Source organism: Zingiber officinale, chromosome 6A (assembly GCF_018446385.1).
Source record: "Zingiber officinale cultivar Zhangliang chromosome 6A, Zo_v1.1, whole genome shotgun sequence".
Classification (NCBI taxonomy): domain Eukaryota; kingdom Viridiplantae; phylum Streptophyta; class Magnoliopsida; order Zingiberales; family Zingiberaceae; genus Zingiber; species Zingiber officinale.
Window position 1 is genome coordinate 123,176,203 of NC_055997.1, and position 27,394 is coordinate 123,203,596.

Sequence of the window (27,394 nt, forward strand, 5' to 3'; positions counted from 1 at the left end):
GAAGGGAGTAAATCACGATGACAGACCAACCGACTTTTTAAGTTAAGAGGGATTTATTCCCTAATTGATTATTCTTCCTGAGATTAGATCTCTATTCTCATATAACAATCAATCATTCTCAAGTATCAACTCAGTTATACTCGGAGGGGCATTGCAGATATGACTATGAAATTTAAGGTAGTGATGTTTGCTTACCCTTTGATTGTCAAGTCCAAATCACATTAAGCCATGAAGGCCGAAGCTCAACTGAAGTTTGCAATTAGGCCCAAACTAGAGCAGGCCGAACAGGTGGAACCCATAATACTAGGAATTTTCAGGTTGGAATCTAATTATTTTAATTCAAAAAGGAAGAAAAAAAAGGATAACGCTGAAAAATATATAATTTACCCAAAATAATGAAGTTTTAGCTATATTACAATCTTATGGATCCAAAGATATTGTTTGTCAGAAATAGTAAGGTTTAAGCTATAAGAAAATCAAAAGGAAGAAAAATATACTTTCAAGTAAAAATATATATATAATTTTTAAGGTCCTCTACGATGCCAATAATCAAAGAATACGACATATGTCTTATGATTATGAGTATAAAGAATTCATATTTGGTCTTTTAAAAATTATTTTTAAACATTTTGGTTCGCCGAAATGACTTAAAGCCCACACAACTTATTTTTAACTAAAAAAATACGCTTAGTAACAACAATAAAGTTTTGACCTTAAAAAATTATTTTAAAAAAATTACATTGAAAAAAATATCTCTTTTTTTTTTTAAAAAAAAAACATATTTGGACTCCTTAGTCTACGGAATACAAATCTGGTTTTATTTTGTAATTTGGAGCAGTTTTAATTCATTAAACCATTTTAATGGCTTGATGAACTGAAAAAAATAAAAATAAAAATTGTATCAAATTAAAATTTTCTTGTTCTCAGAAACACATATCTGATTTTTATTTTTATTTTTAAAAAATAGAGTTGATTTACTCTGCTAAACAATCTTTTAAATCATAATTATTTCAATGAAATTAATGTGTTTAAACTGCTTCATAAGGATATTTAAAAGAAAAAGAAAAAAATAATTAAATAAGGTGTCCAATTGGAGAAACTGAAATCTAGGCCCACCCTTAATTTGGAGAGCTTATCCATTTTTGAAACGACTGTGATCTTAGAATTGTCCTTTGAATATCTCTCCTCAAAAATATTCTGATTCTCATACATCTCCTTGATTTTTTTTTCCGCCTGTTTCTTCCAATTGAATCGTTAGAAATTATAAATTATGTAACCTAAAAGTTTCAGCCATGGTCTTCATGTGAAATGACACATAGACATAGCTGTAGACGTTAAAGATATGGCTCTAATTGAGTTTGTAGAAAACATGACCTCACTGCACATGTAACCTTCACCCGCAATCTCTTACCAAAGTGTCATCATAATACCGAAGGTTGATTATAATCAATCTTAATACGTTGTAATTGAAGAACAATCTAGTCAGCTTAGATTCACACACCTAAAATCTGTGGAACCTTGTTTGTTTGTTTGTTTGTTTGTTCAGACTTGCAGTGCAATGCCTTTCTAAATTGAACTGATATGCATGCATTTTGCGCCCTCAAAAGAGCAATATCTATGCTTTGTTTGCAAAGATGGCAAGGTTTTTTGCGCTGTCTGGTTCATTACTTCTGTTCCAAACATGTTGACAAATTCGGCCATTACATCGCAATCTCTTTCAGCCGACCAAGGCAGCACATGCCAAGATAAGGCAACAGGTCCATTTCATGTATAAAACAAACAAATTGCAGGCAGTTGTGAGCCTGTGAGGAGCGAGGTAAAAGGAAGAGTCCAAGGCTCCAAACGAAGAAAGTTATAACAAAAGGCGAGAGATTTCATGATGGAAAGATATGAAAAATCCAAGCTTTGATTGAATAGAGCGAGCGAGGCAGGCACCCCATGTGCTCACATGGAAACATAGAGAGAGAAAGATAGAGAGAGAGAGAGAGTAGTAGAGAGACAAATTACCAGGAGAACAAAAGCAAGAGAGGAAGACGGAAAAAGATGTGTTTTTTTTGAAGGAGGAAGAGGAGAGTGAGTGGGAGAAGAAAGCGGGGGTTATAAAGATCGCATCTTTCTTTTGGAGAGAGAGAGAGAGAGGGAGAGGGAGAGGGAGATGAAGGAAGGGAGCGGAGATGGGTTCGTTAGGGCGGACCAGATCGATCTGAAGAATTTGGACGAGCAACTGGAGCGGCACCTGAGCAGGGCATTGACGATGGAGAAGAGGAAGGAGGAGGAGAGGAGGGAGAGGCAGCGAGAGGAGTGGGAGATCGATCCCTCCAAGCTCGTCATCAAAGGGGTCATCGCCCGGGGCACATTCGGAACCGTCCACCGCGGCGTCTACGACGGCATGGACGTCGCCGGTGAGCCGTAACCTAAAATTTCTGACAAACAATTAGGGCTTTGCCTTCACGATGCCATCCTAACTGCTTGAAATCTCCCCTTTTTGTTTTCTAAAGATTGTTTCATGAATTCAATTTCTCTAGAATGCTTGCTTCCCTTTTTCTCTGCACTAAAGAGTAGAATCACCCAGATCAGTGTTCAATCTGACTTTGAACTCTCATCATCTATCATCATATCTTTTCCTAGTTAATCTATTCTTCTACAAAAGTATTTATTACTTTCAAATGGATCATCACTAAATCTACTTGTGTTCATTAACAAAAAAAAAAATTCATTGGTTTATTGCATTTTGCATTAATGATACCACGAGATTATTATGTGTCTCTACTTTCACTGTGGTTTGGTATGCTCAAGTTGGTTTCATATATAAAAAGTTGCTGATTGTGGTAACCAGAAAGCTCCAAGGGACTTCATTGGAGGTTGGTGTTTTTCCCGTGACATTTGTTGGACCAGTTGTTTTCTCACTTGTGAACCTGGCTAAAATAATGAGGTGTTGGTCTTGTAATATCTTCTGAAGGAAGAACAAAATGCAGTGATGAAACCGGAATGAGTTATAATTGGGCAATTGCGATGAGCTATGATTGTTTTTGTGGGGTTTGGAATATTCTTTATTTGCCTTTATCTTTTCATATCTGCTTTCCACTTTAACCATGATGCTTCTTATTGCACACTTTCTTAGCGCACACAACACGATCACATATCAACTCCTGTTCCTCATCCATCATTGAAATTCCTTGATCGAGTACCAAAGCAGCATGTCAGTTGACTTCACTCTTATTGTAACCATGTGTTTTATATTTCAATCCTGTGTTCCAATAAAGTGTACATCTGATATACAATCTGCAGTTCTATTGGAAGTGATAACAATTTGTCCTTTTACTATGTTCAGTGAAGTTGCTTGACTGGGGGGAAGAAGGAAATAAAACTGAATCTGAGGTTGCTGCACTACGGGCAGCATTCTCTCAGGAAGTGACAGTTTGGCATAAACTTGATCATCCAAATGTTACTAAGGTACTATATGTGCATGTCATGTTTATTCTTGGATCCCATATTCACTTATTCTTTGTACTTGTATTTCTATTTGTTTTTGACATTATTTCCTCGTATTCCTGTAGTTTATTGGGGCTGCCCTTGGAGCGACGAACCTAAGCATACAAACAGAAAATGGCCATCTTGGCATGCCCAGCAATGTTTGCTGTGTCGTCGTTGAATATCTCCCTGGTGGTGCACTGAAATCTTTTCTTATAAAGCACCATAGAAGAAAGTTAGCTTTCAAGATAGTGGTACAGATAGCTTTGGATCTTGCGAGAGGGTTAGCACTGATCTTTGAACTCTTCTATCTAAGAACGTTTAGCTTATGTGACATTCAGTTCTCATTTTTACTTCTTACTCATTACCTGCCTCCACAGGTTAAGTTACCTTCATTCCCAAAAGATTGTGCACAGGGACGTAAAGACAGAGAATATGCTTCTAGATAGGACTGGAACAGTAAAAATTGCCGACTTTGGTGTTGCTCGTATTGAGGCCCAAAATCCTAATGACATGACGGGTGAGACTGGAACCCTTGGATATATGGCGCCAGAGGTATGCCTTTTAATGACATTGCATTGGGTTAATTTCTATATTCTCTTCTCCAATTATGCAGCTTGAATTGATTCATAAATGGTACAATTTTTATTATGAATGCTTATGATTTGAGTACCCTTTTGACGGAGTAACTATTTTGGTGTATTTTGCTTGTGATTTCATATCACAAGAATGATTTCTTAACTTCAATGGTGATTTAAATATTATCATCTATCTATCTTTGTTTACTAGTGTTCAACTTTATCATCTTAACCTGAGTGCCACTTGTGTTATGATATAATTTGATGGGAAATATAAATTGTATTTGATATGTAGACGATGATTCAATAGTTCTATCATATATTGATGGCATTATATTGCAAATTAAAAATATGTTGGGTGAATCAGAAGAGAACATATATGAATAGGAACCACACTGGAGCAAATCAGTGATATAATCTTCCCTTTTAGTAACTTTAGTTTGCATTGCTCTGGATAAAGAGATGATTGAAGCCACATCCAATGGCATGACTTGTCCAGGATGATCTGCCTAAATCTCGAGATGATAGCAAATCTGAAATACCACTTCAAACTCTAAATTACCACCTAATGCTAGATCGAGTCGCCTGTATGGTCCACGAGTAAAACTGTGCATTGTATAGGATGGCAAGGGAACTAGCAGAGAAGCATTTTGATGGGGACGAGATGATGGCAAATCTGCAATACCTCCTCGAACTCTAGTTTACTGCCTAACGCTAGATCGAATGGCCCATATGGTCTGTGAATAATACTTTCAGTTTGAAGTGTGGTGATGTAGCTTCTTAGTTTTGCTCATTACGGCATATGTAGCAAGTCACCTAGAGATTTTTCAGAGAAGAACAATATATACCAGAAAGATGATGCCATGGAGATGCCCCCATTTTGTCTGACCGAACGAGGTGTGCTTCTTAGTTTTGCTCATTACGGCATATGTAGCAAGTCACCTAGAGATTTTTCAGAGAAGAACAATATATACCAGAAAGATGATGCCATGGAGATGCCCCCATTTTGTCTGACCGAACGAGGTGTGATGGGCTAGCAGACACACCAAATATAGAGGAACAAGTGGTTAGCAACAAAAAGGTCTCTAATTAGTGATCGTTGGCATTTGACCTGAGCAAATATTGTCAGAGGATATGGAGGAGGTCTGGAGGATTTGAAGAATCTAAGAGAAAGAGAGGAAATGTATTAATGATCATGAGCAATAGTTGGGGATTGGTTCCAGGGAAGGCCCTCTGTGGACATGTTTAAAGAGAAAGGAGGAGGAGGTGTGCTGAGCCGCAGAGGATCTTTGAGGATAAAGATCACAATGGAGGTTGCAAGGATGTAAGACCTTTGAGGACAGTAAAGAGGGGAAGTTGTAACTCGCAGTACTGTAAGGAAAGAGGATGAGATCCATGAGAGTGTATCGTACTGTCTATATTTTTTTTTTACAATGTAAGTTCGTGGAGTGTGTTTCTGATATACACAGGTACACAGAATAAGACTAAGATTCTCCAGGGTATAGTGATAGATGTCCAAGTTCAATTGGATATATCGTATCCTTTTTTTTCCCCTTTTCTGAACACATGCAACATGTATCATTTGTTTTCTTGAACTACCTTCTAACTGTGAAAAGGTACTTGCATACTACCAACACACTCGCAGGTCCTGAATGGCAATCCTTACAATAGAAAATGTGATGTTTATAGCTTTGGCATCTGCTTGTGGGAGATATATTGTTGTGACATGCCGTATCCTGACCTTAGCTTTTCCGAGATCACATCCGCTGTTGTCCGGCAGGTACACACTTTTCTTCTCGACCAATTCCTAGAATGTGTGTAGAGTTGCAATTGTAACTTACATGTAAAATACAGAACTTGAGGCCGGATATTCCACGCTGTTGCCCCAGCTCTCTAGCAAATGTGATGAAAATATGCTGGGATGCAAACCCTGACAAACGACCGGAGATGAATGAAGTAGTGGTCATGTTGGAAGCTATTGACACATCGAAGGGCGGAGGTATGATCCCTCCTGATCAACAACAAGGATGCTTTGGGTGTTTCCAAAGGCACCGAGGCCCTTGAGTGATAGCTCCAGAGGCACACGAAAGTTTGAGAATTATTGAATATCGGATGCAAAGCTGAGCTATTATGGCAATGCATCTAGAGTATGTTCTACACGTTTTGTCATTTATACGATGTAAAGTCATTCCATGTGTATTCCTTGGCAGTTCTCATGTATTATCAATTTCGTTGCGATGACATCCATCTATCCGGACCTTAACCTAGAATGATAAGGGACAGTATGAATCATTTCGAAATAACATCCGTCGATCTTTGCATGCATCTCGACCCCATGGTTTGCTTGATGGAATTCGAATAAAGCATTGACTTATCAGATTGTAGAATTATAAGATAAATATTTTCTTCCATTTTTCACGGTGAGGTGAGGTCCGCTTCCGTGTCTCCGACTTCAACTACCACTTCATGGCCAACTACCGCCTTGTACGACTACCCGCCACACTAGATGCGGCGACAGCGAAGTCCATTGTGTTGGTGCAGCGGAGGCCGGTAAAAGGGGGATGAATTGTTAAAAACAAAAATTAAACTATACCCTCCTCGTACTTTCAACTCAATTAGTGCAATAGTGATAAATTAATAAAGCAATAAAAACTAAATAAAGAAATACAGAGAAGATCAGGATTTTAACCTGGTTACAATCAAGAACGTTGTTAATTTAGGGCAGTAGAAAAAGCGCAGTAGAAAAATTCTCCTTCTCTGAAGGCGAAGAAGCCTTTTACACTTTGGAAGCTCAGAACTATTGCTAGGAAACACTACACAGTTGATTGCTTGAGTTGTTGTTGAATTCCTAGCTCCAGGGGCCTTTATATAGGTCCTAGAAATTCTATCCTGAGGCTCCAAGGCGCCTCCAACGAAGGTCCAAGGCGCCTCCATGGGAGTCAGCGGATAAAACTTTATCCGCGCGCAGAACGGTCACTTTGACTGGTTGAAGGCGCCTCCAATCAGGCTGAAGGCGCCTTCAAGCTGGAGGCGCCTCCAGTCAGGTTGGAGGCGCCTCCAAGCTGGCAGCTCAGCTCCTTTGACTTCGTTTTCAACTTGTTGCGATTTCCGATGCTCCGATCTTTTGGGTGATTGTGGCCAACCGAAATAGGGCTCACCCGAACCCAATTTCCGGCCTTCTCCTCGAGCAATCTTCCGTCCCGGCTTCACGTCCCTCGAACGCCGCGCACGCTCTTCACGTCCACCGGAGTACTCTTCCGCAGCTCTCTCGTCCTTCGGACGCACCGAGCCCGTCGGCTCCCTTCCCGTGCCGTCCTTCTCGCTAACTGCGTCTTCCGCTCGACTTCCTGTGTTCCTAAACTCCTGCACACTCAGACACAAGGATCAAATACAGCAGGACCTAACCAACTTGGTTGATCACATCAAAACTACCACGGGGTCCAACAATCTCCCCCTTTTTGATGTGCATCAACTCAAGTTCAAATTAGGGTTAAAAACAGACATAAACAGTAATTTTAAAGAAAAATTACTAAACTAATAAGTTAAGAATAATTTTTGCAATTAGTAAAATTGCAACACTTTTTTTTTTAAAAAAAAATTTAAGTTTTCTCTAACTCCCCCTAAACTTGTACTTTTCTCTCCCCCTTTGATCACAGCAAAAAAAATGGGGTCTTAAAAATCTTCAAATAAGATTAAAGTTTTTAAAAATTTTCTAAGTTAAAAATAAATTTTTGAAAAAATTGCTAAGTTAAAATGAATTTTCCAAAAAAAAATTCTAAGAAAAAAATCCTAAGTAAATGTTCAAATATTCCTAAAAAAAATTTCTAAGTCAAGTGAATGAACTAATAGAATTTAATTCAAAAAAAAACATTAAGTTAGATTTTTTTAAAAAAAAAAAATTCTAAGGAATTTTAGTTTATTTTAACAAATATTTGATAAACTTTCAAAACATTATTTAATTCTTATTTAATGTTTTTTCAGAAAGTTAATTAAACATTTTCTTTCAATATTTTAGCTTCCAGGTCGTGGCGAGGCACTAGGCCTTCTTGGTTATTGGAGCAACAACCACTTCCTTAGACTAGGGATGGCAACGGGGCGGGGCGGGGCCGGGTTTGCCATTCCCATCCCCGCCCCGTTTTCATTTTTTCGGGTTCGGGGATTCCCCGAACCCGAACCCACGGGTTCGGGGATTCCCCATCCCCGCCCCATTTCTAGATTAATTTATATTATTATTATTATTTAATAATAATTATTAATGATAATATTAATATTAATATCAATATCAATAATATTATTATTAATAATATTTTCAAAAATTTTAATATTAATATTAACACTATTATTAATATTTTTTAAAAATCATATTATTATTTATTAATATTATTAATAATAATATTCGGGGCGGGTTCGGAGATGGAGATAGTATTCCCATACCCGCCCCATTCCCGAAAAATCGGGGATCCCCATCCCCATTTCGGGTTTTCCCCGCGGGGCCCCAAACCCGCGGGGAAAATTGTCATCCCTACCTTAGACAAAGCTTCCATAAAGAATTTCAATGTTTAATTTTCTCACTGTAAGCTTTTAATTTTTTGAAAAATTAATTAAGCACAGATTTTGGAACCCAATAGAGGTTTCTACCTACAGGATTATTCAAATACTTAGGGGGTACATAATTTTTGGGTATTCTTCTAAGTTGACCCTGATGGTTTCTAATGTACTAGTTCAATTTTCCATAAAGTCTTAATTTTGACTTTGGAAATTTCTTTAAGCATGCATCATTTTTCAATTTTTCAATTTCTAATTTTAAATTTTCATTTTCTGATTTCATACTATCGTACATTTCAAGTGAACATGCTTTTGTTAATTTTATTTTTAATTCTTTATTTTCTTTTTCTAATTCGAATAAATCTTTAGAAAGCGATTTAATAAATCGAAATGACTGAGACGGGGTTAGATTACGTACCTTACTTACCTGATCAGGTGACGCTCCCCCTTCACTGCTGCTTTCTTCTGACGTTCCTCCCCCTTCGTCAATGCTCATTTCTGAGCTGGACGTTTCTATCCCTGAGAATTCTTCGACTTTCGCTTCGGAGGATGACGAATCATCCCACGTTGCCTTTAGGTTCTTGTGTTTGGAGGCTTCTGGCTTCTTGTATTTTGGCTTTTCCCTTTCTTTCTCCTTTCTCTTTAGCTTTGGGCAGTCATCTTTGATGTGCCCCTCTTCGTTGCAGTTGTAACAGCGAACCGTCCTCTTCTTTCAATGATGCCTCTGCGATTTAAATTTGTTAGTACTAAAAAACTTATTGAAGCGACTTACCAGTAGTGCCGCTTCGGATTCGTCGACTGAGGCTTCGGAGTCAGAACTGTTCATCTTTGCCTTTAAGGCAATGTTCTGACTTGTCTTCTCTGCTCCGTTGGGTTCTGAAACTCAAGATTCGTGAAGTTCAAAAGTCGAAAATAATTGTTCTAACGTACTTACCTCGAGGTCCTTAGAGATGTAGTATGCATCTACTAAGGAGACCCACTCTGGAGTTCTCGGGAAGGCATTGAGCGCGTATCGGATAGAATCTCGGTTGGTTACCTCTTCTCCAAGGTTCGTTAGTTGCGTTATCAACTCCTTGATTCTCGCTTGGAGTTGCGCTACCTTCTCGCCTTGGTTCATCCGGAGGTTCGTTAACTGGTTCCGGAGGATGTCGCGCTTCGCTAGCTTCGCTTCGGAAGTACCTTTGTGAAGCTCCAGGAATTTCTCCCAGAGATCTTTTGCTGAGTCGTAGCTTCCGATCCGATTTACCTCCTGCGGCGGCAGCACACTGAGCAGGTGGAACTCTACGTTTCCGTTGGCGACGAAATCGACTTGCTCCTTCTTGCTCCATGTGTTTTCTTCTTTGTCTTTCGGCGCTGCAAAACCATATTTCATTGTAATAAGAATATCAAAATCGGTTTTAAAAAATACCTCCATTTTGCGCTTCCAGGTGGCGAAGTCTCCGTCGAACTTCGGGGGATGGATGTTCGCTCCGGCCATCATCTTGATCGTAGTGATTCAGTTGGCGGTTAGTCCTTCTGAGACGATCAGGCCCTAATACCACTTGTTGGTGCAGCGGAGGCCGGCAAGAGGGGGGTGAATTGCTGAAAATAAAAATTAAACTATACTCTACTCGTACTTTCAACTCAATTAGTGCAATAGTGATAAATTAATAAAGCAATAAAAACTAAATAAAGAAATACAGAGAATATCAGGATTTTAACCTGGTTACAACCAAGAAGGTTGTTAATCCAGGGCAGTAGAAAAAGCGCAGTAGAAAAATTCTCCTTCTCTGAAGGTGGAGAAGCCTTTTACACTTTGGAAGCTCAGAACTATTGCTAGGAAACACTACACAGTTGATTGCTTGAGTTGTTGTTGAATTCCTAGCTCCAGGGGCCTTTATATAGGTCCTAGAAATTCTATCTCGAGGCTCCAAGACGCCTCCAACGAGGGTCCAAGGCGCCTCCATGAGAGTCAGCGGATAAAACTTTATCCGCGCGCAGAACGGTCACTTTGATTGGTTGAAGGCGCCTCCAATCAGGCTGAAGGCGCCTCCAGCCTGGTTGAAGGTGCCTTCAACCTGGTTGAAGGCGCCTCTAGTCAGGTTGGAGGCGCCTCCAAGCTGGCAGCTCAGCTCCTTTGACTTCGTTTCCAGCTTGTTGCGACTTCCGATGCTCCGATCTTTTGGGTGATTGTGGTTAACCGAAATAGGACTCACCCGAACTCAATTTCCGGCCTTCTCCTCGAGCAGTCTTCCGTCCCGGCTTCACGTCCCTCGAACACCGCGCACGCTCTTCACGCCCACCGGAGTACTCTTCCGTAACTCTCTCGTCCTTCGGACGCACCGAGCCCGTCGGCTTCCTTCCCGTGTCGTCGTCCTTCTCGCTAGCTGCGTCTTCCGCTCGACTTCCTGTGTTCCTAAGCTCTTGCACACTCAAACACATGGATCAAATACATCAGGACCTAACCAACTTGGTTGATCACATCAAAACTACCACGGGGTCCAACACATTGCTTTCCGGAGGCTCACGCCGGCTTCTTCAGCCACCGCGCGCTCGGCATGCATCGGCTTCAGAACTTCCTAATGAATTGCTTCTCCCTGAAACGAAGGTTCAACAGAGACGTTAAGAGCAAACCGAGGGCAAGGCTAATTCTCCGGAGAGGAACCCGATCCTTCCTGAACGAAGGAGAAGTGATTAAAACGGTCATATTGATGGGGCTCAAGCTGATGACACCAATAACATGTCATGGTTCGCGCTGCTGGTCAACTCCGTCAACGTGCTGATTAGGGTATGTTGATATCATACATCTCTTCGTGTATCTATATTTTTACATAAAATAACATAAAAATATAATAGGCATGAATGATACCATCGACGGATAAAAGTCATACGTGTGACTTTTTAATGGTATTCACACGCACTAGATTTCAAACTTGACACAATCCGTTGGGTGCTAACCTCTTGGATCGACAAAGTCTTGAAAGCAATATCGATTTCTTCCGATAGAGGAAGCGAAAAAGCCGAGGGAGAAATGGAAAGAAAGAGTTCTTCTCTTGAATTTTTCTAAGGATGACTACTTATAACCTCCAAGAAATATGAAGAGGTATGATTATTCATATTCTCTATTAATTATCATTACAATAATCTCTTTGAATTTTTCATTAATCATCATTATGATAATTATGATAACTTTCGAATTCTCCATTAATTATAGTGATTATAACTATTCGAATTCTTTCTTTTTTGAATCAAATAAATAAATATCTTGATCTCGACTAGCTTCCGATATTTTCGAATTAATTAATAATCCAATTAATTCTAATTCAAAATAGTAAAATTGATTAATTTTAACATCCATTAAAATAACCAATCATACATAATGTTTATGTCTACGTGCTACGCGTGGGACCCTCTAGATTTTATATATGAAGATAGTGTAAATCCATACACAGACTAAGATAATCGTCTAGCAATAATTTTTAATCACCCAACGTGATAAAATTAATATAAGTCATAAACTATTATGAACCGATTATTGTATAATTCAATCTCTTCATCTAAGCCTACATCCCAATTAATTCGGTTCATTATGTATCATTACCAAATTAATTGTTTTAATTGATTTCTAATATATAATAGACTCCTCTTTAATGATAAATCATTCTTCTGATGGCAATGAATTTCAAGTTACTAATATTTCTATTAAACGGATAGGATGTTAACTTCTAATTCAAGAGAACGATGAATCCTTTACTGACTCAACATTATTCTCTCTACGCTTTGTCATACACCCAACTACCGTACTAATCACAATCTGATTAAAGACTATTTTTAACAACGTCAAAGTATATAACTTCAAACATAGAATAAATGAAAGTCTTAAGTAAAAAAAATTAATTATACTCATTCATAAGAAGAATGACCAATGATATTTAATATATGATCTCGTTTTAAACGGATCATGTTCAATGTGTCTCTAAACTCAAGATACCCCAAGTATAACTTAGATATCCATTCCTTGATTTATCTCGAACTAGTTATACTTAGCATTGATCTAGATATTCATGTTCATTCTAAATATCTATCCGATCAAAAATTATTTTTAAATTAATATACCCATTAATATGTAAGATTTTATCTTTAATTATATATCTAGAAAAAAATAATTAATAATAAATAGTTATTTTTATAAAATAATTATTGATAAAACACATGAATTGTCTTAATATAAGTGCACACACGGCGCCCGGGTCCTGGTGCAGATTATCCCCTGTTGTCACTTGGCTGACGGGTGCAGGTACATCTATGGGAAGCAGGCGCCGGAGATGGGACTCAAGTACGCGAAGTAAGAGATCAGAGTCGATGAGAGCTCGATGTCAAAGATGTACCCAAGAGACGATGTCGTCTTCAGGGACCCGACTTCAATCCAGAAACAGCAGGGATTTAGCGCCTTCTGGAAGATATTTCTCAGCCAGCAAAAGGTACAGCTTGACGTGGGAAGGTTTCGGAGTATCATAGCAGCAGTTCTTCGCTCTATAATTTTGACCGGGCGTGTCTAGTCTCACTCCATTTGAGCATTCCTTAGGGTGTATAGTTCATTTCGATTACTAACTAGCAGTAAAGGAAACAAATCGATCGATCTGAAAAGATGGAGTTTTGACACGTTTCAGTTTGTTTCTGATAAGAACATAAAATTGTATTACTCCTTCGAAATCAACAAAAGCAAGAAATTGAGAGAAATCCGCCACATAATGACCAACAAAAATCAAATCGACTAAAATAACCGTCCAGTTATTAGCAGAAGAAAAGTATTCAAAGTTATTGCAACGCAGTGTACAAATGGAGAAGGAAAAAGCGGGCAGAAGCTCCTCAGATGTCTCTTCATCTCCACACAGATTGCAGCGTTATAATTTAAGCGCTGCGTTCAGGAATTGGAACGATAAGAAGGATCAGTCATCACGGGAGCGTTTCCTAATGCATCGTCCTCAACGAATCAAGATACCGAGACGAGATTGTCCGAAGAGCGATGGCATTCACGAAAGAAGAAATCGAAGGACGATCGAGAATCGAGAGGAACTTAGAGAAATTAACAGATCGAAGAAGGAGAAGTAGAAGTCATTGGACTTACCTGGAGGCGGAGCGATCTGTAGAACGGAGGAGTTGAGACGGAGGGCGGCATGACGGCGCTACTCTCTCGCCTGAGGGTAGCAAGATAGAGCCCTGGGATTGAGTTGGGCCTTTAGCAGGCTTTTCCTTAGCATGGGCCATTAAACGTCCTCTCTTCCAGAGATCGGATCTCTGTCCCAAAAAAATCCTGTCCCCGGCCATTTAATTTTTTTTAAGTTTCCCAATATGTCAATAGATCTAAGAGTTAGATTATAATATTAAATACATAAAAAATTTTAATAAATACTTTAAGGACTTCATGTTGTATACTCCGTACATATTTTTTTTAAAAAAAATAATTTGAACCATTTTATGTACTTAATACTGTAATCTAATTTTTAAATCCTAAAAGATAAAATCTCATTAATATAATTAAAAATTAAAAATAAATAAATAAAAAAACTAAATGAGACACGGGACAGGATTTTTTTGAAACAAAGAATGCGATCTCCTGCTTGGAGATTAATTTTGAGAATTCCGATCACAAATCTAACTCAAAGTGATGTAATTTTAAAAATATTTTTAAAATGAATATAAATATAATAATTTTAGTGAAAAATATCATAGAACTGCTATAATTAAATTGGTGAAAGTCATTATAGATTGAGGACCTGCCCACACGCCACGTGGTGGTCACACCTTTAGATGTGTTCGTACAGGACCACTAGGCGATGTGTACATGAGAGTACAGGATTTTTTTTGTTATCTATGAAAAAGTAAAATTAGTCGATCTATGATAAATTACGAGGATATTTTGTCAATGATGGAGGAGATCAAACCCCAACGAAATATTTTACTGGAACGAGATATTTTTGTTACGGTAGAAGAGGAAGGGGATGGTAGTAAAGCATTACGACTGCAATTTATTTTTGATGATAATTTTTGTTATGTATCGATACAATTTATATTTTTATTACACATATATACTAATTTTAAGTTATATACAAATTATCCAGATCAATAACATCCAAACAATATAGTTTTTTTTTTACGTTGTAAAAGTTCAGATATTTATTTGTTTCTTCAAAAACGTGTTCTTTTGTTTTGGAATATTTTCAAAAGCGTGATTACGACTTTTTGCCTATAATGGATTATTAGAAGATATTTGCAGCTTTTGATGATGACTAAGGTTCAAAGATATTTTTTGTGTGTGTGTAATATCTATATATATATATATAGATATTTGTTATTATCCTTTGTTAATCATCAAAGGATATAATAATCCTGAGAATTGAAGCCTTCAAGTTGCAGGACTGATCTTTCAACTGAAGGTGTATACATCTCAAGAACCAGGTATCTTGTTATTTTTTATTTTTCTTCCAAATTTCAGTTACCTACAAGCTAATCATTGTGCATCCCTTTAATTAACAATGATGACTTTTGAGTAATCTAAATTTGATCCTTGTTTGTAAGTTTGAGCAAATTCATGGAGAGGAAACAAATTACCTTCGAAATGTTTTTTTTTCCTCTACTTCATGCATAATTTAAATGTTCGATCTTTTTAAATTTCTTGTGTTGGTGTTGGTTACCATCTGATTGTACATTTTATGATCGAGGAATCTAACGCCAGAGAGATGGCTTTCAAATCAGAGCTCTCTCATCCGAGTTCTAATGATGTCGAACAAGTTTTAAGAAAAGTTGATGATATCAAACAGCAAATCTGCACTCTCAGACTTGACATGGCTTCAGCTTCAGTGCAAAGACAGAAAGCACAGATACAGATTCAGCTTTCAAACAGTGAGTACAAATCTTATTCAGAATACAGCGAAGGGTTGAGAAGGGAGATAGAAGCAACGATCGTAGAGAAAGAATTCGTTGATTTAGCTAGAATTGAAACTGAGAATGAGATCAAACGAATCAAAGCAAGCCATGAAACAGATGCTGCAAATTTCATTGAAAGCATGGAAAAAGTCAAGTCCAGAACTATACAACTCCGGGAAGAAATTAAAGCTGGAGAGACGCTGCAGAAAAAGCTAGGGATAACTGCTTCAGAATTGAATGCCTTGCATCATGAGATGGAGTTCGTTAGATTAATGGAGAAAAGCAATCTGAAGACTCGTTATGTGAGGGATGAGCAAGAGGTCGCCGATTTGTCGAGTTTACAGTTGTCGAGAGTCGAACTGGACGCAGCAAAGAAAGAGCTTTCGTGGCTCAAAGAAGAAGGGTTCGGGATTATGGATGTAATGGATGTCACGAGGAAAGAGCTAACGCATATCGCTAAAGAAAAGGAGAACTGTAGAAGGGAAGTAAAGGAATATGAATCAAGAGTGGAGATTCTCGAGGCGAAGCTCCACGAAGCCATGTCGATGATGGAATCTGCATCGGCGGCGGAGACGAGAGCCGATGCCATTGTTGCCTCTCTCTCAGTCGCACTCCGCCAGCTCCACTCCGATATAGGAGCAGCGAGGCGGGAAGCAGAGCTGGTTCGCGAAGAGACCAAGGCAGTAAGAAGTCAAACAGAGATGACCAAATCGAGGACGTCTGAGTCATTGGAGGAAAGACTCGGCGCGGCAATGGAGGCGCTCAAAAACGCGAAGGCTTCGGAAGCCATGGCACTGGAGGAGTTGCAGCAAGTCACGGAGAGCACCATGACAGAGAGGGCGATTTCGGCTCTGTGGAGCGACACTATAACCATCTCCAAATCCGAGTACTACTACCTGATCAAGCAGGGCAAGGCAGCGACTGAGGTCGCCGAAAAGAAGGTGACGGCGGCGCTGGCATGGAAGGAGGTCTTCGAGGCGAAGGAGAAAGGTGGGTGCGAGGAAAGGTGGGCGATTGTGGCGGTGGATCAGGAGATCAGAGGGATCGATCATGTGACCCCCCGGTCGTGGCATGACACGAAGCTTGTTATAGCGATGCCGAGAAGGTCTCTTCATGTCAGCGGCATCTCGGGGAGGATTAACGGCCAAATTAGCTCGCCGAGTTTGCTGAAGAAGCAACCAAGCCTCAAATCTATAGCTCCAAGGTTGACCTTGGATTCCAAGAAGAAAGGAAAGGTAATGGAGAAGGTAGTTAGTTTTCTCAACGGTCACAGGAGCTGTCGGAATATCAAAGCTTCTGCGTAATCTAAAACGCTCAATCAAGCAGCTCAATCGTGTATAACATGGGACAACTTTGCTCTCCACTTTGTTAAATTATGTATTTGATGTCATGACCGTGGACAATTACTCATGGCTAATCCTGATTGAAAATGTTTGAAGGTCAATAATCTAAATTATTTCGACTTAGAGATTATTGTTGATCGTGGAGATCGTAATCTCAAGGGAAACTTTACTAAATATTTATTCTCTTATTGTTAGTATTTTTTATATGATTGATAATTATTTAATTAACTTCCTAATGCATATATATAATAGAAAGTGCATTAGGTGTGTAACAACTATTTATTTATAGACATGAGGCATCTAATACGTACCTATCGATTAATTTAGAGAAAATAATACTTCTAACTCTAATATTCTAACTGACATTGAGTCCACTTTATAACTAATTCTAAAGGAAAATAAAAGAAATAACTTATTATAATTAAGTGATCTTGATAGCAAGTGACATATTTTAAAGACGAATAAAAAAAATTCACAAGTTGAATTTTTTAATAGAAATACAAGTTGCATCTAGAATTGAGATGCAAAGTTTAAGAAAAACAAGAGTAGCTGTGAAATCTTAAGAATATCTGGAAAGTAGAAGAGCCGAGGGCAAGGTATCAAAAGGAGTAGATGTTAAGAATTTTAATTAATGTATAAATATAACCTTACAAGCTTGTCATGCTCAATTTTTTTAATTAAATAAAAGTTTTTAAAAATATATATATAAATGAGAAATTTGAGGGGAAAAAATCATTTAGACCCTTCACATTACGGCCACCACGACCAGTATTTAGCTTGACAAGGGTCTTGACGATTTTATAATTTTTGAGGCAAGTCAATGCGGACAATATTTTTTAAAAGAGGATTTGCCATCCTTATCCACATATGGTAACTACTCTACCGATGCCGGCATATATAAGCGCCGACATTAGGTAGTAATAGTAGATATCTCTCTCCCGTATTAGCAACAAAAAAATACCGGAAAAGATATGTACCATATCGGGTTTCGAAACCGACACGGCGTCCGTGTCACGCGACCGGGCCACATCATCAGTCTCAGATATCTGCCACGCGTCAAAAAGATCAAACTTTTTCATCAGGTTTGGGTGACAGTTGGAAGGCAGACCGCAGACGTGTCCAGTAATTCTTGGTCTAATCCAGGGCCATTGAGGTCATTTAAACTAAAAAGCTTGTCGCATATTGTTAATATTACTACTTCCTCATCTCGATTTCCCAGCCAGCTGCCAGACTTCAAGGGAAGGTAAACGCCGCGGAGGGCGGCTCTTCCTCCTCCTCTTCGTCGCGATTTCTTAGAATTTTCTTCGGAATTTAGGTTCGGAGGAGAGTTTCCTTATTCTTTGCGGATTTTGAGGGATGGGGTGGTTGATCGGAGTAAAATAACGCTGTATTGGCCTTCATTTGTGGGTAATGCACGAAGCAACTCCAAGTTATTAAGGCGTTTTCTCGACGAAGGCGGTGTCGGAGTGGTAGAATGCGGCGGCCTTCCGATGATGAGCGAATGGCGAGTAACACGGTGGAAGACGTGGCAGAGAAGCCCCCCTCACAGGCAAGGGGAAGATCTCATTCTCACGGTGGGGGTGGTGGGCGGAGAGTGACCCCAGCGGTCGATCCCTCTGAAGAGGAGGAGGAGGCCGTCGTGGAGAAGGTGCTTCCCAACGGGGACTTGTATACCGGTGGGTTCGCCGGCAGCGCGCCTCACGGGCGTGGGAAGTACCTATGGGCAGACGGATGTATGTACGAGGGGGACTGGTTGAGGGGGAAGCCCTCCGGGAAGGGGAAGCTCTCCTGGCCGTCGGGCGCCACCTACGAGGGCGAGTTCCAATCGGGCCGGATGGATGGCGTTGGTACCTTCACCGGCGCCGATGGCGACACCTACCACGGCCAGTGGGCGGCCGACCGCAAGCAGGGTTTCGGCAGTAAGTCCTATGCCAACGGCGACTACTACGAGGGTACGTGGCGCTGCAACCTCCAGGAGGGTCATGGGCGTTGCCTGTGGCGAAACGGCAACCAGTACGTGGGCGAGTGGCGCGGCGGCGTTATCCACGGCCGCGGCACCTTCATCTGGCCCAACGGCAACAGCTGCGTCGGCCAGTGGGAGAATGGCGCCGCCCTAAAGGGCAGCGGTGCTTTTACCGGTCCCGACGGTAGCTGTTACATCGACAGCTGGAGTGGCGGCGACCCCAATGCCCTAGAGGGAGGCACCGGAGTGGCATCGCGGAAAGAGACCCCTGCTGGGAGGAGAGGTTTCTCTCCCTTCTTTCAGCTGGATAATAGATCGGCTCCGGCAACACCGATGTCCCATTCGTCCACGAATGGGTGGTCGATCGATGGATCCCAGCGATCACCACAGCAGGGCAGCTTGGCAGCGGAAAAGAACTACCCCAGAATCTGCATCTGGGATTCGAACTCCGAGGCCGGGGATATCACTTACAATGTCGTCGACAGCCTCGAGTCGTCTTTGTTGTACAGGGACGAATCATCTAATGATAGCGGAAGTCTCATTGGAACCGTGAAACGGCTACAGAGTTCCAGCGCGTGGCCAACGGCGGAGGCAAAAAAGCCGGGGCAGACGATATCGAAAGGGCACAAGAACTACGACCTGATGTTGAACCTCCAATTAGGCATTAGGTAAATGACTAAAGAGCTGAATAATTGGTATTTACTTGAAAATCCAGGTGATTTATTGTTTGGTAAAAAAAAATTTATGTTTTTTGTTCAGCTACACAATCGGGAAGCCTGGTTCGGCACAGTCGAGGGAGCTGAAGCAGACAGATTTTGATCCGAGGAAGAAGTCCTGGACGAGGTTCCCTCCTGAAGGAACGAAGATAACTCCTCCTCACCAGTCACCGGAGTTCCGTTGGAGAGACTATTGCCCTATGGTCTTCAAGTACTTTTAGTGGACCGATTTAATCAGTGTGCATTTACGAAGCATAAGGGAATTTCTATCTGATTTGGTTCCTGGATTGCAGGCGCCTAAGAAAATTGTTTTCAGTGGATCCGGCAGATTACATGCTAGCCATTTGTGGAAATGATGCATTGAGGGAGCTTTCATCCCCTGGGAAAAGCGGGAGCTTCTTCTTTCTAACGCAGGATGATCGTTTCGTGATCAAGACAGTAAAAAAATCAGAACTCAAGGTTAGTTATTATCCGACTTTTCTACACGAGGGATTGAGTTAACCAGAACTCTCGAGCATCCAGTCCCCTCGTTCTGATTCATTCTACAGGAAAAATTCTCTGAAGTTGAAGTGTTTGAGTAAAATTGATCATCATCTTCCCATGAATGTTGATGACTAGTCTTCTTAGTCGTTAATAGCCCACTCCATTGATTTACTTTTCTTTATCAGGTACTCATTAGGATGTTGCCCAGTTATTTCCGACATGTATGCCAGCATGAGAAATCACTGGTGACCCGATTCTACGGGGTGCATTGCGTTAAGCCTATGGGTGGTCAAAAGGTTTTCATTAAACACTGTATCTTCTACTAACCAATATATATTTTTGTATTAGTTTCTTTTTTTTTTTTTACAATAATTATGTATCCGTTGGTGATTCTCTGACCTTATGCTGTATTTCTGATTGACTAAAGCAGGTCCGGTTTGTTGTTATGGGTAATGTATTCTACTCCGAGTATCAAATACATAGAAGGTTTGACTTGAAGGGTTCATCCCATGGTAGGACAACTGAGAAGAATGAGGAGGAGATTGATGAGACAACTACACTCAAAGATCTTGATCTCGATTTTATATTTCATCTACAAAATTCGTGCTACTCTGAGCTTCTTGAGTAAGTTCTCATTTTACAACTTGAAGTTTGGTTGATTCCAACACTTGGATTCATTCAACATTTTTGTTTCTCTGAGAGAACCATGCTTGTGCCCGTAGGCAAATTAAAAAGGACTGTGAGTTCTTAGAATCAGAGGGGATTATGGATTATAGTCTCTTGGTGGGTGTTCACTTCCTATCACCTAGTCATACTTCACCAGGTAAGTTGATAGACTTGTAATAGCCTGATTTCTTTCTTGAAGATAACACGTGGGCTATCTGACATTGATCTAATGAAGCAATGCTGCTTAATCAGTGTCATACAAGAAGGAATCATTTCAACGAGAACCTTGCTCCGAACTACCTTTCTTAGCATCCGATTGCCAAAGGATGGATCAAACTCTGGACACACGGTAGGCCTACCATCTCTTTCTTGACTCAGAATTCGATTAGCAAAGGTTATTAGTGCTGCATTAGAATTTGTTATTTTGAAAGGCCTCTTATGTTATCGTTGCTTTATCCCCTATACTCACTTTGATAACCGTTATCTAAATGCCTCCTATAGTTCACTAATCTACACTTTCACACGTATTTATCAATTCATCTCCTTCATGCTTGTAGAAATGTCCACATAAACAAATGAATCGATAAGTGTCATAGGTAAAACGATATAGTGAACTATAGGGATATTTTAACCATACTTATAAAATTATGAAGTTAAAATGGCAAGTGTAAATCACAAGAGATTTTAAAATACCAGAAATAAAATAATATTGGTATGACCTTGGCTAGAGAATATCCTGTTCATTGTCATTTGTCAACGACCATTAAATTGCGTAATGCTTTGCATGATCGAACTTGTTTTTAATGAGACCCTTGAAAGCTTAGTATTTTTAAAATTCAATGTCAACCAGTGACCAACGACCGATTCTGTTTCTCTCCTATTTAAATGGAATGGTGTGGTTTTCGTCACGATCTCGCTGAACTTTTCTAGTTTGCTAACATTGGTCATGTGCTCCAAGTGTAGCGCTTACAAGAAAACATAGATTACATTTTCTTCATTTCAATACACGTTTTCTCAGATGCCGCGTTGAATCTTTTAATGAACAGGAAACAGTCGGGAACAAACGTGCCGGCGAGAGCAGAGCGAATTAGAAGTCGATTCGAGACGTTTCTCCCAGTTAGTAGTGGGATGTCAACACCTAGAGCAAGCGATGAGCTCCACAGCGTGCTCCTCTGCTTTGGTATAATCGACATCCTTCAGGACTACGACATTGCCAAAAAGTTGGAACATGCCTACAAATCATTGCAGGTCAATCCCAATTCCATCTCTGCAGTGGACCCGAAGCTGTACTCGCGGAGGTTTCAGGACTTCATAAGTAAAATCTTCGTCCAAGACGAAGAACACAGATAAAAGGAAGCATTGTACCTAACTATAGAGGCAACTTAGGGTTGCTACCGCCGGCGGCTGCTGCTGAATTTTCACGCTCAGCTAGTTGGGCATTTGTGCATGTTCATTGAGGTATAGGAGCACACCGAACTCATTTCTTTTTAACATTTTTTTTTTACTTTCCTTAAAATATCCAGGGAGTGCTAAAATTATTCAACTACCTGGATAGAATCACACACAGGAAATGCACCGAGAGGTATTATATATTGTGCACAATGCTGAGGTGTCACATTCCAATTTCATCAATTCAAATTTCAAACGAGTCTTTTATCTCTTTGTTCTGCTTTCCCACCACACTTCTAATAAATCAAAGAAACTCAAGGACTTCCAAACATATTGTCAATCACCTCCAAACTCAGCTGACGATCTACATCCAAGTCGATCACTGAATTATGAAGTTACTGATCCAACTGAAGCCATTGATGCTCAACGATGAGTAACAAGCAAAAGGAAAACATGAACAACTATACAAACAACTGCAGACTGAAGATGTTGCACTTGAACAATTATAGTTACAAATCTGACTTGCTTATTGTCACCAATTAAAGGGAAAAAGTTAGACTAATAAATAGATAGCAATGTTGCTAGTTTCAGATAACATTACCATAGAAAGGGATTTGATATGTCAACCTTTATGTGCATAAAACAAATAAAGGATCCATTAGGAAAGCAATGCATAACTCTCTGAGGACTCCAATAGAATAAGTGAATTAAGTTTATGCCAAGATTTATGCAGCAATTTCATGAATTACAGATATGCATATAAATAAAAAAAAAATGTGAAGTTTACAAATGCACATCAATGGGTTAAATTCAATACTTATTTACATTTAAGTCTACCTAAAACAGTTATATGGATATAGCAGAAGAAAATGTATATGAAGCCAAATCATTTGCTTGGGTAATATAATTAAGCTTGTAATATAATAAATTTTATAATGTAATGTAATCTTGATTACATTATTATGTTTGGTAATATAATGTATATAATTTTGATTAAACAATGATTATATTTTTTTGTTTGATGTCCATTATTTTTATAATGAATATAATTCATATTATTATAAAATAATAAAAATATCTTATGACCTCTGCCGGAGGCGACGAACGACGACGGGCGACAATGCCCAAAGGTGGCAATCGATGGGTGGCGGTGGCCAGCAGCAACGATGTCGGTGACCGACGGCGGCAGCCAACGGCACTCGGAGGTGACGGCTGACAACGGTGCCTGGAGGTGACAGTCAATCGCGGTTGGCCGGTGGAAGCGACGTCGGTGATTGATTGATATTGAAAATGGATTAGGGGTATATTTGATATTTAAATTTTAGTTAACGATGATCTCATAATATAATTGGATTACATGATGTTAGCTTGTAATCCAGATTATAAAATCTGATTAACTTTTGTAATCTGGATTATATTACATTACATATTTAAAACGGTTCATATTGTAAGGCAGATTACCTTCTACCAATACAAGCAGCCTCAGTTGTTAGGTAATTGATGACAGATGGAAACTCAATTACATAAACAACTACATTTCCTTTGTAAAAGATGTTAAATACTAGAAGAGCACAAACCTGCCTTTGCATTGGTGACCTTGACATCCGAATATATGTTGTAAACGAGGCAACCTAAAGAAATGGTTTTATTCTTAAATTTTATCACTGAAAGTATCCAAACCCTGAGACCGATGTGAGTCGATTAATCTCCAAAGGTAACACCAGTTGAATTGTTTATCAAAAGGTAACAGTGGAGGGGGAAATTCTAACCAAATTCAAATGGTACAAAGTAGTAACAATCCAAATGCAACATACATACCCTGCTAAAAAAAATGTAGACTACTTGGCCTTCTTCTTCCCAGCAACTGTGACCCTCTTGCCCTTGAGTGTGCGGCAGTTATTCTTTGTCCTTTGCCCGCGACATGGAAGACCCATGTCGTGCCTAATCCCTCTATAGCACCTGATCTCCTTCAGCCTCTCGATTGCAAGTCTGTTAAACCGTTTCTGCAAATAGAGTTCAACACCAGAGATCAGAATGAACAATACGACAGCTAAATATCAAAGAAATTCCATCAGAAGCAAAAAAAGAGGAGACTCAAAAGATCATGCGGCTGAAACCAACATGAAAAATATGTGTTCGGTGAAATCCGTTACCCCTGACGAAGCTATCCATAGGGTAATTCCTTAGAATTCCAACTTATCATTTGATATCAACATTCCATCAAAACGGTCAAGATTTCCATATCAAACCGATTATGTTGATAAGAAAGTAAAATTCAGTTTAGCAACATATTAAAGTCATAGTTTTCTGGAAGAGTTTGATTTTTTTTTTCTTCTCTTCTTGTTCTCATTCTCAAAGAAATAGTTATTTGACTATTTTTTTTTAAAAAAAAAATAGAAGATCAAAATTGCAACTTAATCGCAAAGAAAAACAATGCGAGCAACAAACAGCTGAGGGGTTTAGTCTCATACAAGGTCGCCTTCTATCATATACTTGGAGACCTCGTCACGAAGCGAGATGAGCTCCTCATCGGAGAGGTCCTTGGTGATCTTGTTATCCAAGGAGAGGTCGCAAAGGATCTGGCGGGCCCTGACGCGGCCGATGCCGTGAATGTACCGTAGCGAAAATTCTACCCGTTTGTTGTTGGGTATCTCCACACCGCCGACACGAACGCAGCGGATGGTAAGGGATCCCGGCGGCTGCGTTGACGAGGTCAGAATAGGAGGTTGGGATCAGCGACGGATGGGGTAAAAGGGGAGGGGAGATAATTAGGGCAAAAAGCTATACCTTGAAGACAGGGGAAGAAGTAGGGAAGGCGATGAAGGTAGGGAGCGAGAAGGAGGTCCCTCTGCTAGCGACTGGAAGCGAAGATGAGAGGGGAAGCAGCGACGACGCCATGGACGAGAGGCCAGCCATTTCGCTTCTTTATCCGAAACTCCCGAGTTGAAGTGGCTGGCGGTGTCATGCGCGTAGGTTTTCTATACCGCACCATCCTTTCAAGTTAGATAAGTCAAGTCATATGTATTATTGGATTAATTAACAATTTTATCATAATATTTGTATGGATTTTCATCTTTAAAGTTTTCAAACACATCCTAATATAAAACCCATATAATTATCATCTAACCATTATAAAATCGAATTTATAACCTAATATTGACTTAGCCAAATGTTAACCTTAAAACAATCAATGTTGACTCGACCACAATATAGGTGCATTTTTATCATTATTGCACTGGATTAATCAAGTGGGCAAGTCATTCCAAACAAATTAAGAGAAAACACACTCATCTATTTTCTCCTTTACTCTCCTAATTATTCATACTTCACAAAGTATCACCTTGATCAATCAATTGGGACATTTGTGTCACCCAATGGAGCTTTGCTCTCTTAAATAGCAAATTAAAGAGAATCCTCATAATTAACATTCTTTATCAGATTCAAAATTGAAGTTTAACAGTGTGACTTGTTAACCCATCATTTCAGAAAGTCTCATTTCACTGAGAGATACTGAGCCTCCAATCCGTTCTTCATCTCCTGGGCAAATATGTATAAATTGTTCAGATACTCGTAGGCACCTATACACACACTGGCATGTTGAGCAAGGCAGCAAGTGGAAGGAAGACCGAGCGCGACGGTGCTTCTGCTCGATTTGCAGTCGAACAGCGATGAATTCATAGACAGAGCAAGGAATTCTTAGTGGGCCTGAAGAGTGGTAACCATAGACCTCCTTGGCCTTGTCAAGGAGACTGCCAAAGAGTGGATGGTGCAGGTGAGATAATGGCACCATGAACTTTTCTGATCCTTTATCTCCTTCCTCCTCGCGACCAACTTCGACTGTTACCCACCCCTTCTTTATCTTCATCCTCTTAAGAAAGATCTATATATCGAACAGAATTATAGTAAAACGGTAGGGAGCAAGGAAAAAGCTTGCCCCTGCACTTGGATTTAAATGGATGCTCAATTAAGGATCGTTTTATAGCTAGGGGGACGAATTACCTCATGTTCACTTAACTTGACAAAACATATTGCAATTTGACGACCAGATTTGATTCTGCCGGAGTCACTCTCACCGTATCACTCGTAGAGAGTGGGGGGATGAATATTATTTTGATTATTATTTATTTGGACGGTGTAGGAGAGAGATGGAGTGAAAACACACTCGGTGCATGCATATCCATTCCATTGACTTCCTTCCCCCTAGCTTTAGGAAAATGAGGAAGGCGATCACCTCATTGAGGATGATCTTCAAAGCAAATTTGTTTACCTTCTTGCTATTACCAACTGTTTCAGTGGTGGAAAAAAAAAATACATTTAGCAACAATGATAAGTATTTTAATTCAGTGTCCAAATACATTTATTTGGGTCGGATAAGTGAAATTTCTTGGGTTTATACTACATCAAAGGCACATTGATGTAGTACAAATGACTGTACAAGTACAATAATGGCTGGAGTCCTTTGAAAACTTATTTTACACATGTTTTCCTCACAATCATCTCCATTTCAATTTGATCGACTCTTACTCGACCTGCCTTTTCATCTGTGAGCTCTTAGTTTTCATCAATAAATACTCCTTTTACCCCCGATCCGCAAGCCCTTAGTTCTCAACGTTATTTGTGAGTTGCTCAAGTTGTTCGAACTATTTGTGCAACTCGATCCATCCACTTGCTCGAACTAACTAGCCTAACTCCCCAACTCACACATCTTGACTGACCCTTCTAGCCAGAGAAAGAAGACCGTACGTGGCGAGAGGTTAGAAAATATTTGAGCCAGAGACTTGTTCTCATTCGACAGTCGTCTCTCATCTTTCCCATGTTCTTTCTCTCCTTGCAGTTTCTACAAATCCATGTTCTTAAAAACAAACAGAGGTTCATCTAATATTCCCAACGTCACGCACTTTAATTGAGACTTTTGGTGGTAAAAGATGAATGCACTCATTCTCAGCATCATCGTCAATCCATTTCATGGCCAATATAGAGGAGGTAAATCACAGACGATTACTAGTTTTTGGAATAATGATTAATACATAAGGAAGACATTCACTTCGACTTTACTAAGATTCAAATCCCAGATCTTATGATGACAATATCTCTTATTCCGAGGAAACTCAATTATTAGACTTTTGAACAATATGATAGTGGAGGCTATACGTAGTAAGAAATACGCAAACTAGCTACAGAAAATGCAATGAGTACATGTGTAAAAGTCCAACTGCACAAACTAGAGAACATGTCAATTCTAATGAAAGCTAAAATTATTAAGCACCTCAAATGTTTAGTGGCTAGTTGAATAATACTATACTCCGACACTGACAAGCTGAAAGTGTTGTCCAC

The 27,394-nt window shown here is 39.6% G+C and overlaps 4 protein-coding genes across 9 annotated transcripts; 3 read left to right on the forward strand and 1 right to left on the reverse strand.

Moving 5' to 3' along the window:
• Positions 1–1,742: 1,742 nt before the first annotated feature.
• LOC121997858 (serine/threonine-protein kinase STY13-like) lies at positions 1,743–6,290 on the forward strand. The gene is made up of 6 exons (XM_042552518.1): positions 1,743–2,402; positions 3,332–3,453; positions 3,558–3,754; positions 3,852–4,026; positions 5,695–5,829; positions 5,904–6,290. The coding sequence occupies exons 1-6, from the start codon at positions 2,156–2,158 to the stop codon at positions 6,111–6,113; spliced, it is 1,086 nt and encodes a 361-aa protein (XP_042408452.1). The 5' UTR covers positions 1,743–2,155; the 3' UTR covers positions 6,114–6,290.
• An 8,588-nt stretch (positions 6,291–14,878) lies between these two features.
• Positions 14,879–17,017, forward strand: LOC121997860 (protein PLASTID MOVEMENT IMPAIRED 2-like). Of its 2 annotated transcripts, none has more exons than XM_042552523.1 (2): positions 14,879–15,032; positions 15,310–17,017. In XM_042552523.1, the coding sequence occupies exon 2, from the start codon at positions 15,314–15,316 to the stop codon at positions 16,802–16,804; it is 1,491 nt and encodes a 496-aa protein (XP_042408457.1). In that variant the 5' UTR covers positions 14,879–15,032; positions 15,310–15,313; the 3' UTR covers positions 16,805–17,017. The 2 variants fall into 2 exon arrangements, with proteins under 2 accessions (XP_042408457.1, XP_042408458.1); XM_042552524.1 differs by having other exon boundaries at positions 14,898–15,032; positions 15,296–17,017.
• Positions 17,018–18,063: 1,046 nt separating this feature from the next.
• LOC121997859 (phosphatidylinositol 4-phosphate 5-kinase 1-like) lies at positions 18,064–22,333 on the forward strand. Of its 5 annotated transcripts, none has more exons than XM_042552519.1 (8): positions 18,064–19,474; positions 19,566–19,733; positions 19,816–19,981; positions 20,191–20,301; positions 20,433–20,629; positions 20,728–20,828; positions 20,924–21,020; positions 21,718–22,333. In XM_042552519.1, exons 1-8 carry the CDS (start codon positions 18,318–18,320, stop codon positions 22,019–22,021), a joined length of 2,301 nt encoding a protein of 766 aa, XP_042408453.1. In that variant the 5' UTR covers positions 18,064–18,317; the 3' UTR covers positions 22,022–22,333. The 5 variants fall into 5 exon arrangements, 3 of the variants coding, with proteins under 3 accessions (XP_042408453.1, XP_042408454.1, XP_042408455.1); XM_042552520.1 differs by having other exon boundaries at positions 20,436–20,629; XM_042552521.1 differs by having other exon boundaries at positions 20,907–21,020; positions 21,718–21,876.
• A 1,420-nt stretch (positions 22,334–23,753) lies between these two features.
• Positions 23,754–25,040, reverse strand: LOC121997861 (30S ribosomal protein S13, chloroplastic-like). Its single transcript, XM_042552525.1, has 3 exons — positions 24,848–25,040; positions 24,532–24,759; positions 23,754–24,063 (listed from the first exon to the last, which is right to left on the reverse strand). Exons 1-3 carry the CDS (start codon positions 24,974–24,976, stop codon positions 23,899–23,901), a joined length of 522 nt encoding a protein of 173 aa, XP_042408459.1. The 5' UTR covers positions 24,977–25,040; the 3' UTR covers positions 23,754–23,898.
• Between the last annotated feature and the right edge of the window lie 2,354 nt (positions 25,041–27,394).